This window comes from Juglans microcarpa x Juglans regia, chromosome 2D, assembly GCF_004785595.1.
Source record: "Juglans microcarpa x Juglans regia isolate MS1-56 chromosome 2D, Jm3101_v1.0, whole genome shotgun sequence".
NCBI lineage: Eukaryota > Viridiplantae > Streptophyta > Magnoliopsida > Fagales > Juglandaceae > Juglans > Juglans microcarpa x Juglans regia.
In genome coordinates, this window is record NC_054596.1 from 39,833,480 (window position 1) to 39,851,204 (window position 17,725).

The following is a 17,725-nucleotide window of genomic DNA, read 5'->3' on the forward strand; positions in this document are numbered from 1 at the left end:
TTCGCTGTGTGCCCTACAATTCCTATATATATAGGATATCATACGTGTGAATCTCTCTCTTCTCCTTTAAAAAAATTATATGAATGATCATGAGGAAGTTGCCAAACTTCGGAGATTTGACAATGAAATATGTACAGAAAAAACCATAGATGAGGATCACGTGTTTTTTATTTGCTTTTTGCACCGAAGTACATATCTATGGATTATTGTCATCAGTAAAACCCAACGGAAGATATTATATTAATATATATATATATATATATATATTTGAAGAGTGTGTGCGTATACATTATATAAACAGTTTTCTCACAATATTTACTTATAATTGTAGATTGATGGGCTGGACAGTCCAAGTTGGATTCGGCAAGCTTTCTTAGCTGCACTAGTAGTCTACATTACACGGTTTTTGAAAGTTTGCTCAATTTATTTATTTTTATTTTAATTAGTTAATTATTTCCCGGCCACTATGTCTATTTGAAAGAGATGTGTGGCACTAGAGCAAAAGCCTTTCAGTTGAGGTAGGCTATATAATCGTTGACAACATTTATATATGCCCTCAAGCTTATCACATTTCTGATCACCAGCAGGAAGTCCAAGTACATCAATTTGAAGCTCAGTTTGAAGAGAGATTGTGTGTCAAGATATCATTTTTCTTTCTTAGATATATTTGAATAGTAATGGGTTGGAGATATGGGGGAGGATTGCTCCTTATCACAACTGTTGCCATTGTGTGGGTCACCTCTGCAGAAATCACTCAGGTGAGTCTTTTTCTCTCTCTAGCTATCTGTTAACAATGGAATTCTGTCATTGTTTTTTGTATGGATGTTGTGTTTCTTCTGAGTAAGGGATGAAAATTTTCGGGCGAGAAACTTGCAATAAGCAAGCATTAACAATGCACAGAAAATGTTATCATCTTGTGTTTCTAAACCAACATCTTAGATTCTTATGTAACTTTTAAGTAATGGTACTTTTATAAATCTCACTTAACATAGTCACAATCTTTTTGAAGCAGATATAGTTCACAGTGCTCATAATCTCTTGTTAATACAATTTGATCGATATGAAAAACCAAGTTTTCGACAGTCTTCAACTTCTAATTGTACAGGAAAAAGCTTTATATGTTACATATGATGTGCTTCCAATAGGTTTCTGTTTGTTGTATGAGTACACATATCAAGTCCTACTTCATTTTGGTTCTTGCTCGTTCGAACACTTCTGCAGGAGCTTTTGCACTTTTGAGCTGACTAATATATATAATTTTTTTTTCAACAGGGTATTTTCACAGAATATAAGCACCCATTTGCAGTAACTTATCTTGGAACCTCTCTGTTGGCAGCTTATCTTCCAATAGCATATATTAAGGATTGGTTACTGAAATTTCTGAGAATTTCCTCTTGCACTAGTGACCATGATCCTGCGGATGACTTCTCAGGGGGGATTGAATCTCCAATATATAATAACTGTGCACAAACTGATATGGACATCGAACAACAGCAACCTTTGGCTGATGAGAAATGTGTCAAAGGCCTGGATTTTCAAAAGCTAGAAAAACCAACCATTTTTTATAGCAAATATTATGAACATGATCAGGACATGCTGATACATCGTAGAAAACTCAGCACAAAGGAAGTCGCTACGCTAGGCTTATTCATTGGTCCAATCTGGTTTCTATCAGAGGTCAGCAGAGCAAATCTTTCTTTTCTTTTTTTTTGTTCTCTGATGTTTTCTCAAATGCTGTTTTTTATGTAAAGAAGCATTACCATCGAGTTTGCATTTGCGGGGCAGAAACACAAGAAATCATCGATTTTCATGTTTTGTTTTTTGCAGTATTTTATGAATGCAGCACTTGAACGAACAAGCGTTGCGAGTACAACAATATTATTCTCAACTTCAGGACTTTTCGTTATTCTAATCGAGTCAATGATGGGACAAGCCTCTGTAAATGTAGTAAATTTGGTTTCTGTTTCTGTCAGCATGGCTGGTGTTGTCATGACAACATACGGGAAGACTTGGGCTGAGAATGAATCCCAGTCGAACACATCATTGTAGGTTTCTGTTCCTCACATTTTCTCGAATTATTTACATCTTATATATTCGAGTGTTTCCCAGAAATTTTTATTTCATTTTTTCCCACCTGTGTGATCTGGTGCACAGAGACAGAAACCAGTCTTTTCTCGGATACGTTTTTGCTTTGCTCTCAGCCATGACTGATGGACTCTTCACAGGTCAAACACTTTATATTTTATTATAGTCAATCATCATAGAATCAATTATTGACAAACAAAATATAAACATTAATCCTGCAGTACTCCTTAAAAAGTTTGCCGGGGAAGAAGGAGAAAAAGTGGATCTGCAAAAGTTATTCGGATATATTGGATTAGTCATCCTTGTTTCCCTTTGGTGGCTAGGTAAAGACCAATCTTGTGTCAAACTTTCTATTCTCCTAGGTACATGTAATGTGCACCTATCCAAATTAGCACAATGCAGATGTCTTTTCCTTAGAAGCATTATATATGAAAAACATCAGAAACTTACAAATCGACATAACTTGATGTGATACCTTACATATATTTCTTAGCATACACAGATAGATAGCACATTCTGCAAAACTATCAAGATAGTCCAAAGAATCCTATATGTATCTATCAGATGGAATATGAAACTCTGTTTACTCACTTAGACAAAGCTAATGATATCCAAGTTTCTCTCTTGGTTTCAAACCAGTGGCTTTAGCATTGATTCAAGTACAACATTTTTGCTGTGTCCTTTTCAGTGTTGCCGCTGACTGCATTAGGCATTGAACCCAAGTTCATGGTTCCTGACTCTGCTAAAATGGTTGAATTTCTCGTCGCCAATTGCTTTGCAGGAAGTTTCCTCTCAGATTATTTCTGGTATGCAGGGAGAACATAAATTAAAATAAAAAATAAAAAAATAACAGATTAAGAAAAAAAAAAAAAAAAAAACCCTCTCTGTCACTGTCTTGTGCATTTAACATAGTGATTTTTTCAAGTGTTCTGTTCCATTTTTTTAATTTCCATACTCACAGGGCATTAGGTGTTGTCTGGACCACCCCACTGGTGGCTGCACTGGGAGCCTCGCTTACTATACCACTTGCAATGCTGGAGGACATGGTTATCCATGGCCGACACTATTCAATTATTTATATTCTTGGCTCACTTCAGGTGAGACTCTCTAGGGCTCCGTTTGAATAGTAAAAATATTTCATCTCATCTCATCTTGTCTCATTATTATAACTTCTCCAAATTTCTACACAAAATATAATAAATAATTCAACTTTTTCAAATCTCAAAACAATAATAATATTAAAAAATAATATTCTAACCTATTTTATTCAACTTTCATCTCTACTCATGTCATCTCAACTCGCTATCAAAACGGCACCTAAAGCTCACTTTCCTGGAAAAAGAACAAAATATAATTTTTATCTTCCTATATTTGTGCTTGCCATTGATCCATCTATGGGGTGATGCGTTGCAGGTATTCCTGGGATTTGTAATTGCCAACCTTTCTGATTGGTTCTCACCTACGTTGGGATTGCCACTCTTGAATTCCTTGAGAAATTTTTTGATACATTCATAACTTGTTACGATTTCATTAGTTCTATTGTATATTCTATCCCAACAGAGGGAGGGAAAAATATTTATTAGGTTTACTTCTCTCTTTTTTGGAATGAATTAATATTGGTTTGGTTAATCTATAAAATCACTTAAAATGTATTAGATGTAATTAAATATGATAAAACATAAAATGAAAAGTTATACTCTTCGGAGGAATAAATACCATTATAACTTACTTTTCCCAATTGCCACACTGCCTAAAAAATTCAGGCTCAATGCTCCAACCAAGGATTTAAAACCTGCATCTCAAAAATGTCCTCAGCAGGGGAGCAAAGGGAGCTGCTCTTGGCAATTTAGCCGAAGAAGCGCAGCTCAATGACTTTTGTTTCAGGTTTTGTTTCTTATTATATTTTCATGGCATAAAAAACTAGCCATTGCAGCCTTAACGTAAGATGACAAATCCAGTCTCCATTATGTGTAATTTAAATAGGAGTAATACTACACGTAGTCATAGAATGTGCAAACACCGTGCAGTCGCTTTGAAAAAAAGTGAGATTCACTATTAAAAAATCAAAATTTTTTTTTTATATAGATCCCGTATATATTCACTTTTTTCAAAATGATTGTACGGTACTTGCACACTCACGAGTGCAACTATCATTTTTCTTTAACAGAATCGCTTCTGGTAGGTGTCTCCTATAAGGAGGTTTTATCGAAGACCAATTAGAGCTTGTCACGTAAGGGTTCCATAACTGGCACAGTGCGGACACATAGCTAGGGATCAGAAATCTTCCTTCCCAATTTCCCTTCCCACTCGACGAACTCTCTCTCATCTTCGATCTCTCTCTCACAAAATTCCTCCCGAAATCCCTAACCTCTCTCTCCCCTTCCTCTCTCTCTCCTTCAATATCTCTCACAAAATCCCTAATCCAAAATCCCTAATCTCTCTCTCTCTGTTCTTTTGCAGTCTAGATCTTATATAAAGATACAAGAGCAACAATTTTAATGCCACAGCTATAATTTCTAAACTATGAGTACCCGTTGATTTTAAAGAAAGAAAAAGCGGTTAGCAATTCCTTTTCTTGTACAACGAACGATTGTAGAAGACAATTTGCCATTGTCATACTTATTCTGTAATTACAAGCTAGAGAGGGTTGAACTGATACAACAATCAGAGACTATATGACTGATGATGCTTCCCTTTTCAACCTCTAGCTTCCCCTCTGCCTATTCCACAAGTGAACGACCAAACTTCTAGACTGGATCTGCCTCAACTTGTTAAGCAACCATTTTGAATGCAGCTCATCTCTAGGCCCTCGAAACAAACTTCAAACCCGACTCTAATTAACAGGATAAAGTGCCGATGGCAGCAACACAGTGAAATTAAATCCAGGCCTTCCACTCAGCCTGGAAACAACTCTTGAAACAACCCAAAGAAACCACCCCAAGATACACAATCCCTTTCCTTAGCCTATCAAACCACGCTTCGGCATGAGTATTCTTGAATGAGAAGGAAAGAGACAGAGATGGAGTGAAGGAGCGAGATAGGCAGCGTGAGGGAGGGTTTGGGTTTTCCATTCGAGAGACAGAGAGAGTGAGAGAGAGTGAGAGAGTGAGAAAGAGATGGGGGTAAGTAATTCGATCCCCTGTACGCACAGCCCCTCAGTTTCCTTCTTGTGCCCTTACGTGGCAAGCGCTCATTGGTCTCCGATGCAGAAGGTTTATAAGAGACACTCGCAGAAAGTTATTCTCTTTCTTTAAATAGTTACCAGTTCTTCTATCAGCATATCATGAAGCAACCTGTTTCTCACGTGATAATATAACTCCTTCTGTAGATAGAACATCATGCAGCATTGTGCGGCTCTGATGATGTTCTCAGTGACCTAAGCGATCCAAGCATCATCACACTCATATCATTTCACATTATTAATTTACGCGCGAGTGACAACAGCAAACAACTCGAACTCTGATGACAACTCATTTTAAGAAGGAAATATCTATTCTCAAATCGGCTCATTAAGATAGAAGATGATAGATGGGGGGTGCCGTGTCCAGGGAAAATGGGAATTGCAAATAACGGTCAACCGTCCTCGACATTTTCCAATTTGATGAGGAAGCAAGAAATCAGTGGAAGCTCTCTTTCTGATGGACATTTGTTTGACAAGAGGGAAAGTGGTACCTTTGAGCTTTGATGTGGACGTCGTTCTCAATGTGCCAGAAAAATAACTCCCAAAATGTCTCTCACCAACTCAATAACGGATAAAGCAATTATTCCAGAGAGCAGCCTTGAGAAGGAAGAGAAAATACGAGGCAAGACAAGACAGAATGAGAACAAGACAACGATCATCAGAGAAAAATAAAGAAGTTGATCATTTACACAAACTATAACAAATGATTGCCCCCTAGTTCGATTACTTGATTCAAAGTTCTTGCAGGGATAACCAAGCCCTTACCCATTTCATACCTGCTCACAAGAAGCAAGCATGCTCCCTGATCAGCATTTAGATCATTTAGAGCAAACTCTTCAAGGCACAATGACATTCATAAATTTCCTTTTCGCAAAAGCCAGCCACCATTTATTTGGAGTCCCATTGGGTCTATATGCAACACTCAATAATCTTCCACTTGTTTCCTCCCTGATCTGCTTCAGATAATTCCTCAGCAGCTCTGCATTCAATTATTAAAAAAATAAGAACAAAAAGTATATTTAATGCTTCTGCATTCAGTCACATGGAAGTGGGGATGTTTACGCAGAAGACCAGACCGACATATCACATGTCTGGATCATATATCAACATTCCCCACTTAAAAGTAATAAAGATCAATAACTTCGAGCAGAAATTATATTTCAGTTCAAAGTTGAGTAATACAGGTCCAAACTATGAAAAAAAATGTGCAGGGAATGATGCCAAAATCTCATGATATATGAAGTACCCAAACCTTTAAGCATATCAATCTAAAAATCTTCCAAGGAAAAATCATCGGTATTAAAATGATAAGAACATTATTTTAATATCACGCATCATAAACAAAGATGCAGAAAATAACAAAAAAGACATAGAAAGCATAGTAGGTGGACTTTCTTCAAGTTCAAACAGAAGGGCACCAAAGAAGTTGTCATGCTCAAGAACTTGTCAGAATAACTATTAACTAGGTAGAGAACAGTAGGAAAAGTTCAATTTATGATTCTATCCATATATACTATTCATTTCAAACATGTCTACTATTCATTTATAGATTAGAACTACTTGTTCAATTAATCATCATCATGAAAATAAAAAATGAACGAAAAATCAAACTAGGATGCTTGCTCTACTCATCACAAAGTCCAAAAGTTTCGAACTAAATTTTCAATACATCATCCAATGTCAAGATGAAGCTACATCATAAAATATCTTCACATGTACGGCAGTTTTTTTTGGTAAGTACTAAATAATTTATTGATGAGAATAATAGGCATAGACCATGCACACAGGACATATACAAGATAGAAGTCAATTTTTTTTTTTTTATAAGTTACAAGATAGAAGTCAATTAATCCTAAAATAACCAATACTAGCGTTGGGGCAAGCAACATGACAATAAGCTTTCTATCGCACATTCTAATAATGAACACAAAAGACAACGAGTGTCACCTGCTTCCTTCTGAGACTGAGGAAGGGGGAAAAGGCCTGGAAAAGGAAAACCAGGCTCTCCAGGGACAGGAACCTTTTCCAGACCCAAGTTGATGATGGCCTTGGTTCCTTCAGCCAAAGTTCTGCAGCCTTCAAGCCTCTTCAAAGCCACATTAATGTACAATGTCAAATAGATGAGGAGTTTATCCGCTGAGCTTTTGATATCAAAGTTTCGGAAGAAGACATTCGCGCGAAAGAATGTGATGGCTTCATCAACAATATCGGTTCTATCTGCACACACAGATGCTTCAATATACAAAGATAAAATGAAATGGACATCTCACTCTTACTCAATTTTTCTTTCACAAATTATTTTTCCTCCAAACAATTACTACAGATCTGTTATATCCATACCTCAATAGGCAAAGGCTACCGACAAAAACTATGTATATTTTCACCAATAACAGTAAATTACATGTATCAGTCTTGCCCACAGATAGCAACTGTAGTGGCCCAGCAATACGTGGGAGGATAAAAATTTTGTTTGTATAGCTATTGTAAGAGAACAAAGCATTCGAAACAGTTAATCGCCATGGACTTGAGGATAAAGAAAGTAAAAACCTTGATCAGAAGCTGGAGCAGGGCCTTTATATGGCTTTTCAGAGGGAGCAGAGGGCACCCACAAGCTTTAGTCATTCCTTCCTCATCCACAAAACTAGAGTGATAAACCTGTCATCACAATCATCTCTATAATTTCCCCATTCAGAAAAATCCCACATTTGTTTATTCGATGCAGAAATTTCGAAATAAGGTCAAAACGAAAACAATTACAGCAACCCCAAAAAGTAAAAAAGCATATGAAGGCATTTTAATCGGCGTAAAAACTGAAACTTTATTAAGTGGAGGTTCGATTCACATACCATATTTCTCTTTTCCAGATAAACTAAGCTATTATTACAGCAGTCCGAGCTCAAGAATTAGGTTTTGCCGAATGCAACCCAATAATTCTGGAGGAGATCATCAATATGGGGCAAGATTAAAGAGTCAATTTTGGGGGTAAAAATCTCGAAATTTGCACTTTCGGGTCTACAATTACCTGAATTCTCACTTGGGAGGGGCAGATATTTTACCCTCTCTAGATCGGATCGGAAATGGTGGAAACTACGGAGGCAAGAAAGCTCAGCGGACTGGTCTGACGTAATCGGTAGTGGGGAAAAAAGTGAAACGACACCAGTTTGGATGCCGACTTTAAATTATAAGGTAATTTTAGAACAGGATAATGATATGGGTATTGTCGTGCATTAATTTTTCAGTAACATTATATTTTATAGAAAATTTTATATACCATACTATCATTTCATTTTTATCTCATTAAATATGATATAACATATTTATCACTATTAAATGATCATTTATTACATATTTTTTTATCATCTAATAATAATGAACGTGTCACATATTACTTAATATAATCAAAATAGGATAAGAGTGTGGTGTATAATATTATTCATATTTTATTATTAAATGAGTATCACCTCATTCGTACTTAAATCTGAGAATATCTAATTATTTTAGGCTTAGTTTGGATTGAGAAATACTTTCAACTCATCTTATTTTATCTCATCTAATCATTATAATTTTTATAAATTTTCACATAAAATATAATAAACAATTCTACTATTTCAAATTTCAAAAAAATAATAATATTAAAAAATAATATTATAATAATATTTTATTTAACTTTTAACTTTCATCTAAATTTATCTCATCTTAACTCATTATCCAAATATAACCTATACCACGGGATTTGGTGCATGTTTAGAATTGTGATAAGTAATATAGTTTTTAGCTTTAAGATTTTTAGTTGTAGAGCTTAAGTAATAAGTTCTAATAGTAAAAGGGCGAAATTGTAATATCAAAAGTTATATAGATATTTTCACACTTTGACCGTCTTTAAAAATTAGAACTACGTTTCGCATTTTCTTGAAATGTTTGGAAAAAACCATTAAAATGATCATTTTTTTGAAATGTACTTCTTATTTTTTTAAAAAATTTAAAAATAATTTAATATGAAACAGTCAAACAACCTAATTTTATCATTAAACAATTTTTTAAACTATTTAACCACCTTTTACTATCCCTAACGAAACCCCAAACACCCTTGGTATCTTCTCCGCATACTGTCTATAGAGTGGTTAACTAGTTACTGATGTTCAAGCAGAAAAGGGGCTAGACGTGGTAGTACAGCTTCAAAGGATGTCATGGGCATATTAAAATCATCTCAGTCTATCTCATCTCATCATTATAATTTTTACAAATTCTCACATAAAATATAATAAACAATTTAACTTTTTCAAATTTTAAAATAATAATAATATTAAAAAATATTTTAACAATATTTTATTCAACTTTCAACTTTCATTTAAAACCATCTCATTTTATCTCATTATCCAAACCCCACCTAAGTATCGATAAACTAACATTCCCAACCTTAAATGATATGGTTTATGATGTGTTTTTTTATCCTTACTTTGTAAATAGGTTGGTTTTTTACACCTTAGTTTTGGTTTTGGTTTTGGATTTTTCTAATAATCTCAAAGTGTTAAAATGTCTTAAAATTCTTCCATTAGAAGTGAATGTTATGAATAAAATTAAGGTGTCATCGTCTTTTAAGAAAAAAATGAGAAGATTAAACAAAAAGTAAGTGTAAACCAAACAGATAGCAATTATTCCATCCGCCTGATAAAAACTCGCTGGCTGGCTGGCTGGCTAGCTTTAGACACTACAAATTTAAAAGAAAGAAAAAACCTTGGATTCAGATTTAAGCTAGTATGCCATCTTCTCCTTCATTTCTTCTTCTCTTTTTTCTTCCTTTTTCTCAATTCTCTCCCACAAGGGTCTTTGGGCAATGTTGTGGTGTGTCTCTACAAGCAAAGAAACACATGGGATCTATACTTTTGCACATTTTATCAGATTTATTGATTGTGGTTGACTTGTATATGAATCATGAATAAAAATGAGATAAAATACGTCCGCTCATTCAATAGATACGGATGGATAGTGGTAGGGGCATGGACGAGGACGGGGACGGGGACGGGGACGGAAAGCAGAGGACCACTCCACCAAGACATAGATGAGAGGTGGGAAGGATATGAGCGGGTAGAAATCCTACATGTAATTTTCTATATAGGTACATGTCTACACTTCAACTCATTTATTAAACAAGTTGGACTCATCTAACTTGATATTTCTTATGTTATAATTTTTAACATTCTATTAAGGTTTACATATCGGGAGTTGGTCAAGAATTTGACTAATGACAAAAGAGTTATTCTTCTCCAATGTATTTTTAGAAGAGCAATGCTACGTACAATTTTCATTTAGAGACTATAATATAAGATTAGGTAATTTTATCTTTAAAATTTTTTAAAATTATAAAAATATTCCTCTTAAAATGATATTTTTTCTTATTTAATAAAGGGTATGTATATATACTTTTTAAACAGAGACTGTAAATAGAATTTATTTTACAGCAAAGTTCTTGGCAAAACAAGGGACAAATGGCTGCAAGGGTATTTTTTTTTAGCAACTCTGATCTACCACGAGTTTTAGTTGGCATGTCGAGAATAGACAAGTTGGGCCTACCGGTGCTTCGGCTCAAATGAGACTTCTTATGTGTAGATAGTCCATAAATAGATTATAGTCTTACCTAACACCTTGACCTTGTCAAAGGGGTATGATATTTCAATAACATAAGTGAGAGTTTTTTATCAATAAAATTATTTTTCTCCCAAAAAAAAAAAAAAAAAGGTATACATAAACTACATAAAAATAGTGATATAAGTTCAAGAGTTAGACAATCTAACTTTAAAAAATTTACGAATATCGTTTACCTTACTAGGTGGAATGATAATAATGTAATCTCTTATAAGTAATTAGTAGTAATCATTTATGAATATGAGTTTCTTATATAGTATGAGATGTCAATAATGAAATTAATTTTATTTAAAAAAAATAATAGATTAATTAAAAAAATCGTGGATAAATTTAAATTTATTAAAAAATGAATTAACTTATCATAAATATAAAATATAATTCGATAATAACTTTGAGATCGACCCATGTTCAAATTAAAATTAAATGATGGGCTCAAATAACTCTATATTTATCCTGATTATAATTATAAACTTTTCATCTCTTTTGCTTTCTTCTTTCTCTCTTTTTTTCAGTCATTTTAATTAAAGAAAAGATATTTATAATTACGAATTGTATAATTATCGTACAATTACTTTAAAAAAAAATAATTAAAATATAAAATTTATATTAAAAATTTATTTTTTAATAATAAATTTTATTATTTTTTAAAATGATTACACGACACACATTTTACTATTATATATCAAATTACTCTTTTGAATAGATTATACTGGATAAGGCCATTACCCTTTTTATTTTTAATTTTTTTCACTTGGCTATATCCTTCTAAAAACTTGGTATTTACCTTGTAATCATCATGGTGGCCCCAAGGCTAAGCCTTACTCTACCAGGAGACAATGCTGGTCCAACAAGAAACCCACAGTTTTCTGGTTATTAAAGGCTGGTTTTTCTATATTAAAATAATATAATTTTGTTGACGTCTTTAAATTTTCAGTTTTTTTTTCCTATTATATCTTTTAAAACTAATTTCTTCTGAACACTTTCAGTTCAATTTATTAACAAAAACTAGTTTAATTTTTAATAATATTCTTAAAAGAAAATTTGATGAAAATAATTTATAAAAAATTATATTTATAGTTATAAAATATGCAAGCATCGCATATTCTTTTAAAAAAAATAAATATAAAATTTATATAAAAAAATTAATTTTTTAATAATAAACCTCACTCTTTTTAAAAAAAAATAGGTAAGGCTTTATACAACTCATAAGTGTATGCAATCCTCATAATTTATTGAAAATTTGAAATTACCACATACGAAAAGAAATACAAATTAATTTATGTCAGCTTCGTGAAGAAGATAACGAATAATATGTGGGCCACCAAGAATAATATGTCTTGGTTGTGCAATATTATTCAATATTAAGGTACTTTGGTCATGTACTTTTCCCCCACTCTGGGCCATAAATATCTGTACCAACCTCACAGAATATTTGAAACAGTAGTCTCTGGATTTCTGCACTCCACTCGATTTTCTCGTATGTGCAACACAGCAACATCATGTTTTCCTAGCCTTGGCATCACAACCTTGCAATCTGGCACTATTTCAAAGGCAGCGATCAGATTCCTTATCGTCTGAATATTATTTTGCATCAAGTTAGAGAGGTTGTTAGATCGGCATCAGATTTTTAATAACTTTATATTCAAATGCTTTTCACACTTCAGAAAGAGATAGACACAAAATATATAAATTTCATACCAACGGGCAACTCTCTATTGGAGGGGCCTACATGTAAAACTTTGAAATTGCAAGGCTGTGATCATATTGAGTTCATCTTCTGGTTGATGATCCATTATCACAGCCTCTGCAATTTCTTTCTATCATCGTTATATAAATTTCTTAGATCCTAAAAAGGAGAGGTGGGAATCAATCACTGGCATTCTTTTAAGAGTATAGAGTTGTCAAACTTGGTTTCATTCAAAGTACTAAAATGATTAAAATCTTTTGACTCTTGTAATTCTGTGATATGTTGGTAGAACTACTAATAATGGTAGATTTTCATGGTCTCTATTACTCAAAACCATTTTGAGGTTACACCAGCCTAGCAAGTTCAAGCAAGTGTCAAAATCTCTTTGGGTTGACATTTTTAATGATGAAAAACAAGGTTATCACTTCTCTTGCTTGCTTCTAAGCCTCAATTTGCTTGAACTGTCTCTGTAGCAGTTAACTTTACCTTTGAAGCAACCTTGTAAACAGAGTGGTTGGTCATTGGAAGAAAAAGCCAAAACTTCCACATACAAAGACCCAAATTTTGGGCAAAGTAACATCCATACAAAGCCAAAGTTAATTGAGAGCAAGATGGAAATCGTGAAAGAAACACTGCAACATAAAAAGATTACAACTTTAGAAACTCGCACATTACCCTATATTTCTCCCAAAAATAGTACCCTAAAGAAATCCCAACCCTCAAAACCCACCAGAGCTTGTTCAGCATAATTTACAGTTCATATCGGTGACCGAGTCTCCAAGGCCAAAGAATGATAATAACAAAGCTAAGCTGTACATGATGATGGCATTCTAGTAGGGGAAACCTTCATTAGTCATAGTAGAAGAAGACGATGGTTGCCAATTAAATGAGGCTTGTGAATGATGATGTTAACATGTAGGGGATATTGGCCAGAGGCCCTCTTTGGCAGGCAAGCTCGTGGATGTCCTTCACAATGTTGAAGACAGCCTCCGGTTGTGCTAGTTTAAGAGAGTTCTCTGACATTCTCTTGAGCTCATCTTTCTTGGTGCTGAACCATTCGGTAACGATTCTAGCCGTTTCTTTAGGACTTCTAGTGAAGACACCAGCCCCATTGTCCACTACATAAGGTACATTGCCCTTTTCCTGAGGTTCCAAGACAAGAAAAACAAGGTTAGTATTTGGTAACGAGGGTACACATCTAGAAATTTAAATTACTCATGTTATCTATCTCCAATGCACATGAAATTCTTGATTACTAACTTGTCCAGGGATGTAGTCGTTGAGAATAATTGGAAGCCCCCTGATCAATGCCTCTGCAATTGTACCAGGTCCAGCCTGTGAAACATAGTAACAAACCATTAGTAAGATGCTTGAAAATAAGCACAATATAAAAAGGGGACTCTGAGGAGAGGGATTTCCCAACATACTTTAGTGATTATGCAGTCACAAGCTCCCATCCATTTCTCCATTTGGGTCTCAAACCCTCTCACCTAAATAGCAAAGAGGAAAAAACATTTAATGCCTGCTCAAAATGAATGAATGTATTGTCATGCTCCAGACAAGTTTAACAAAAGCCATTAATTACCTTAACTGGGATCTTCCACTGCTCAGTTTCAAGCGAAGATGCTAAGGTTTTGTTACGGCCACATATGATAATCAATTGCCCAATTGGTTTATCAAGCTCTTTATCCATGAGTGATTCCCCAAGCGCCAATGCAGTTTTCTTAACAGGTCCCATCCCTTCACCACCCCCCATTAGCAAAACTGCAGGCAAGTCAGGATCCATCTCAAGTTCTTCTCTCAACTGATCCTGTAATAAAGAAAACATAAGGCAAACAGAACAATATAAAAATTAGAAATTCAAGTCAATAAATCACTCATAGATTCAGAATCTCAAAATAGGTATACATGCACGCACTTTTGACAGAACTGCACGAGCAAAAGAAGGCCGAATGGGCAACCCAAAAACCCGGACTTGAGACTCTTCAAGGCCATCAAGCAAAGCTCTTTTGGCTACCTCCTGTGACGGGCAGTAGCATCTATTAACCCCAGGGTGAAACCTGGATATGTATATGTATATATTCAGCTTGAAAGTTAGAACATAATAATGCAAAGTGACGCATGATTATTAATCTTGGGGTTAATTTAACTAACCAAGTAGGATGGCAAGAATTAAGATCTGTAATGACAGTGGCAAAAACCACTTTCTTCTGGAGGTCTTGCCATTTAAGAACCCACAAAGGAATATGTTGCATCAAAGGATGAACACTAATGATGATATCTGGCTTGTACTCCATTAGACCAGCTTCCACCTCCCTGCAATCCAGCGCCAATCATGTGAGAAACCCATTAAACGACAAATATATTTGTAATACGATAAGTCTCTTGGCAATCACGTGATACAGCTAAGAGAAAATATCATATTGTCCTCGAAAGTAAGCAGCCATGTCCTCTATAATGATGACTGCAACAACATACACATAACTATTTGACGAGATAAAATATCATACATCGAAATGTTAAACGAATCATTCGAAGCTAAAGTTGAAAGTACTTTAAGATCTTAGTGACGAAACAACAGCATCAACTCAACTCATAATATATGATGGAAACTGCAATCCACTTGCAAGAAATTAATTATATATAATCATATGCAATCGTAAGGATGGCATGGTGGTCTCAAGACGAGCCATATAATTCCGACGTCTTGAGCATTCACATTTTTGAGACTATCAAGTTAGAAGAATTTTCTTTTAAACTATCCGAGGTGCACAGACCCTCACACATGCAGAAAATTCATTGCCAAGCATGTGCACACCCAAAATTAATGGAAAAAAAAAAAATTACATATTATCCTATGCTCACATTTTGTAAGTGAAATGAGGGTGAAAAGTTTACGAGGGTTAAGAGAATGAAAGTACTTGGCATAGTAGGCAGCAATGGCAGCAAGATAGAAGCTGTGTATCCATCGAGGATAGGTACTGTGGAAAGCGACCTTCCATAGCTGCACATGTTTTACCATGAACTTGTAAGATCTCTCCATGTCATTCAACGGCCAGCCGGTGTATTCTTTCCATACATCTTTCACAAATATCTAAAATAAGAAGATGCCACAGGTGAGTAAAAAACAGACAAAGAAACAAAGGATTATGGCAACTGATAATTATTCAAAATGGGAGTACACATGATATAATAGATCCTTCGATTTGACAGAACAGGAAAGGTTTTTGATATTGGAGAGGAATTTAATAAGGAGAAAAAAATGGCATTTTCCCCTTTAGCATCACTACTATAACAGCTGGGTTAAAGACGTTAAAAGGAGAAAAAATTCGGAGAACATATACCGGTAGCTGCAAAGTCGAAGAATTAGAACAATATGATATCGTCAAGTCTATGATTTGCTAACCTTTTTTAGCTTAATTTTTAAGAAAGGAAAATTCCTGGAGGAATTGGCTGAAAAGAATAATCATGAATACGTTAAATCTGAATTTGAAGATCTTAAAGGTAAGGTGAAGAGCAGTAAACCCTGGAGGCAGGGAAGGAGAGAGAGAGAGAGAGAGAGAGAGAGAGAGAGAGAGAGACTGTGTGGCAGATAATTCCAAGAAGAACATGATTGACCACATATTACGTAAGCTTTACGCAGAAAAAAAAAAAAGTGATTAGGAAGGAAAAATATCTGGCATCAAGCAAGACTCCATAGGAAATAACAGAGCAGATAAAGCCAAGGAAGCCTTCTTAATAAGAACATAAAGGCATGATATTCACAATTCTGCATCAACTGTTCATGATTCTTTGCTCTCACGGAAAGAAACTTAATAGTGCCAAATAAGACTATCAGATCAACAAGAACAAGTTCTCAAGAAAGGAAACGACCTCGAATGAATCCGACAAACTTTTTTTAAAAAATGCAAATTGAACAAAAAAAAAAAGAGAGAGAGAGAGAGAACCCAGAAGAGATTCAAGGGAAATCACCCTGTACTCGTCCCCGAACTCAATCTGGAAGGCGTTGCGGATGGCCTCGGCGGAGGCTCTGTGTCCTCCACCGGTGTCACTCATGAGAATCAGCACGTTCTTGGTCCTCTCAGCTCCAATCTGCACCAGCTCCATGTTCCCATCCTCGTCATAATCATCCTCGCACTCGTTCGAGCACCGCCTGTGGCTGCTGTTGCTCCCGTTGTAGTACCCCCCAACCCTCTGGAACACCTTCTCCGTTATCGACTTCCTCGGCGTCGTCACGGAGATCACCATGTCGGCACGACACCAATTGTTCCCAAACTTGCAAAGACCCAGTTGGAAACAACGGTCAAGTTGTCCCCTTTCCCGCCACCGGGAATGGGAATTTTCCTGCAGAGATAGGAAGAGAAAAACAAGAAGATATAACAGAGTCCGATGGAGGAGAGGGAGTTGTGGGACAAAGCGGAGGAAAATATACGATTGACGTAATGTATGTGTTGTGTGGGTGTTGAAGTTTTTAAGGTTGGGAAGGTCCGAGTTGGCAAAATGCGATGTCACTGGTTACAGGTGTTTGGATTCCAGGAATTATTCCGGGAATTTAAGGAGAGGGGGGAATTTTATAGCCGTCAGATCCGCATTTTCATTTGGAATGTTCTGATAGAAAGATTCGAATCTTTTTCCGTTCTGATAGAACTGTGGTCTTGAAATTCATCGTCTTTCTTTTTTTGAGTTTTTTTTTTATTTTTTTGCTATGGTGGTCTTTTGGTTTTGGGTATTTGCTTTTGAGGCAAAGAAAAAGAACAGTAGATCGTGCTGTTCAGGTGAAAGGACTGGCTTGCCCCCTTGGTCGTTATGGTCGTTGAACTGGTTGGTATGATACAGTTATGGACATAAACAGTAAAAAGCCAGTTTGGCTTTGGTTGGGTATTTTTGGTACTTTCCTTTCTTTGCCTCTAAAGATAGGTTGTATGCAAACCAATATTTCACTATTTATGGTAATATGAATAATTTTTTATTTATACTCATGAGTCCTAGGGCTGTATATAGGTCCGATCGAGATTTTCGATCTATCATTTTTCCTAAATCTAATCGGATCAAACATCTATAGAGATCAAATCGAACCGGTAGCTATCGGTCCGGTCCGTTCGGTCCAACTTAATTATTTTTTTTATTTT

The 17,725-nt window shown here is 35.2% G+C and overlaps 3 protein-coding genes and 1 long non-coding RNA gene across 4 annotated transcripts; 1 reads left to right on the top strand and 3 right to left on the bottom strand.

Moving 5' to 3' along the window:
• Positions 1-572: 572 nt before the first annotated feature.
• LOC121248895 (uncharacterized transporter C405.03c-like) lies at positions 573-3,733 on the top strand. The gene is made up of 8 exons (XM_041147502.1): positions 573-758; positions 1,273-1,677; positions 1,828-2,045; positions 2,155-2,225; positions 2,307-2,408; positions 2,774-2,891; positions 3,047-3,182; positions 3,499-3,733. The coding sequence occupies exons 1-8, from the start codon at positions 678-680 to the stop codon at positions 3,598-3,600; spliced, it is 1,233 nt and encodes a 410-aa protein (XP_041003436.1). The 5' UTR covers positions 573-677; the 3' UTR covers positions 3,601-3,733.
• On the bottom strand, positions 3,715-4,868 carry LOC121248898. Its single transcript, XR_005937538.1, has 2 exons — positions 4,670-4,868; positions 3,715-3,877 (listed from the first exon to the last, which is right to left on the bottom strand). It is a non-coding gene; the product is annotated as an uncharacterized LOC121248898 (long non-coding RNA).
• Positions 4,869-5,901: 1,033 nt separating this feature from the next.
• Positions 5,902-8,440, bottom strand: LOC121248897 (actin-related protein 2/3 complex subunit 3). The gene is given in 6 exon segments (XM_041147504.1): positions 5,902-6,245; positions 7,214-7,483; positions 7,814-7,843; positions 7,846-7,921; positions 8,113-8,199; positions 8,289-8,440. Coding segments are annotated over 5 exon segments (522 nt in total). The 5' UTR covers positions 8,116-8,199; positions 8,289-8,440; the 3' UTR covers positions 5,902-6,102.
• Positions 8,441-13,210: 4,770 nt separating this feature from the next.
• LOC121248899 (monogalactosyldiacylglycerol synthase 2, chloroplastic-like) lies at positions 13,211-17,134 on the bottom strand. Its single transcript, XM_041147505.1, has 8 exons — positions 16,569-17,134; positions 15,518-15,690; positions 14,751-14,912; positions 14,515-14,656; positions 14,182-14,406; positions 14,024-14,086; positions 13,857-13,931; positions 13,211-13,739 (listed from the first exon to the last, which is right to left on the bottom strand). Exons 1-8 carry the CDS (start codon positions 16,842-16,844, stop codon positions 13,479-13,481), a joined length of 1,377 nt encoding a protein of 458 aa, XP_041003439.1. The 5' UTR covers positions 16,845-17,134; the 3' UTR covers positions 13,211-13,478.
• Between the last annotated feature and the right edge of the window lie 591 nt (positions 17,135-17,725).

Bases quoted from the DNA above. Each gene is read 5' to 3' on its own strand.
- LOC121248895 (XM_041147502.1), top strand. From the start codon at position 678: ATGGGTTGGAGATATGGGGGAGGATTGCTCCTTATCACAACTGTTGCC. The intron at 1,678-1,827 runs GTCAGCAGAGCA...TGTTTTTTGCAG, and splicing joins CAATCTGGTTTCTATCAGAG to TATTTTATGAATGCAGCACT. The intron at 2,892-3,046 runs GTATGCAGGGAG...CCATACTCACAG, and splicing joins TTCCTCTCAGATTATTTCTG to GGCATTAGGTGTTGTCTGGA.
- LOC121248899 (XM_041147505.1), bottom strand. From the start codon at position 16,844: ATGGTGATCTCCGTGACGACGCCGAGGAAGTCGATAACGGAGAAGGTG. The intron at 13,932-14,023 runs GTATGTTGGGAA...TATGTTTCACAG, and splicing joins GTGACTGCATAATCACTAAA to GCTGGACCTGGTACAATTGC. The intron at 13,740-13,856 runs GTTAGTAATCAA...TTGGAACCTCAG, and splicing joins ACGACTACATCCCTGGACAA to GAAAAGGGCAATGTACCTTA.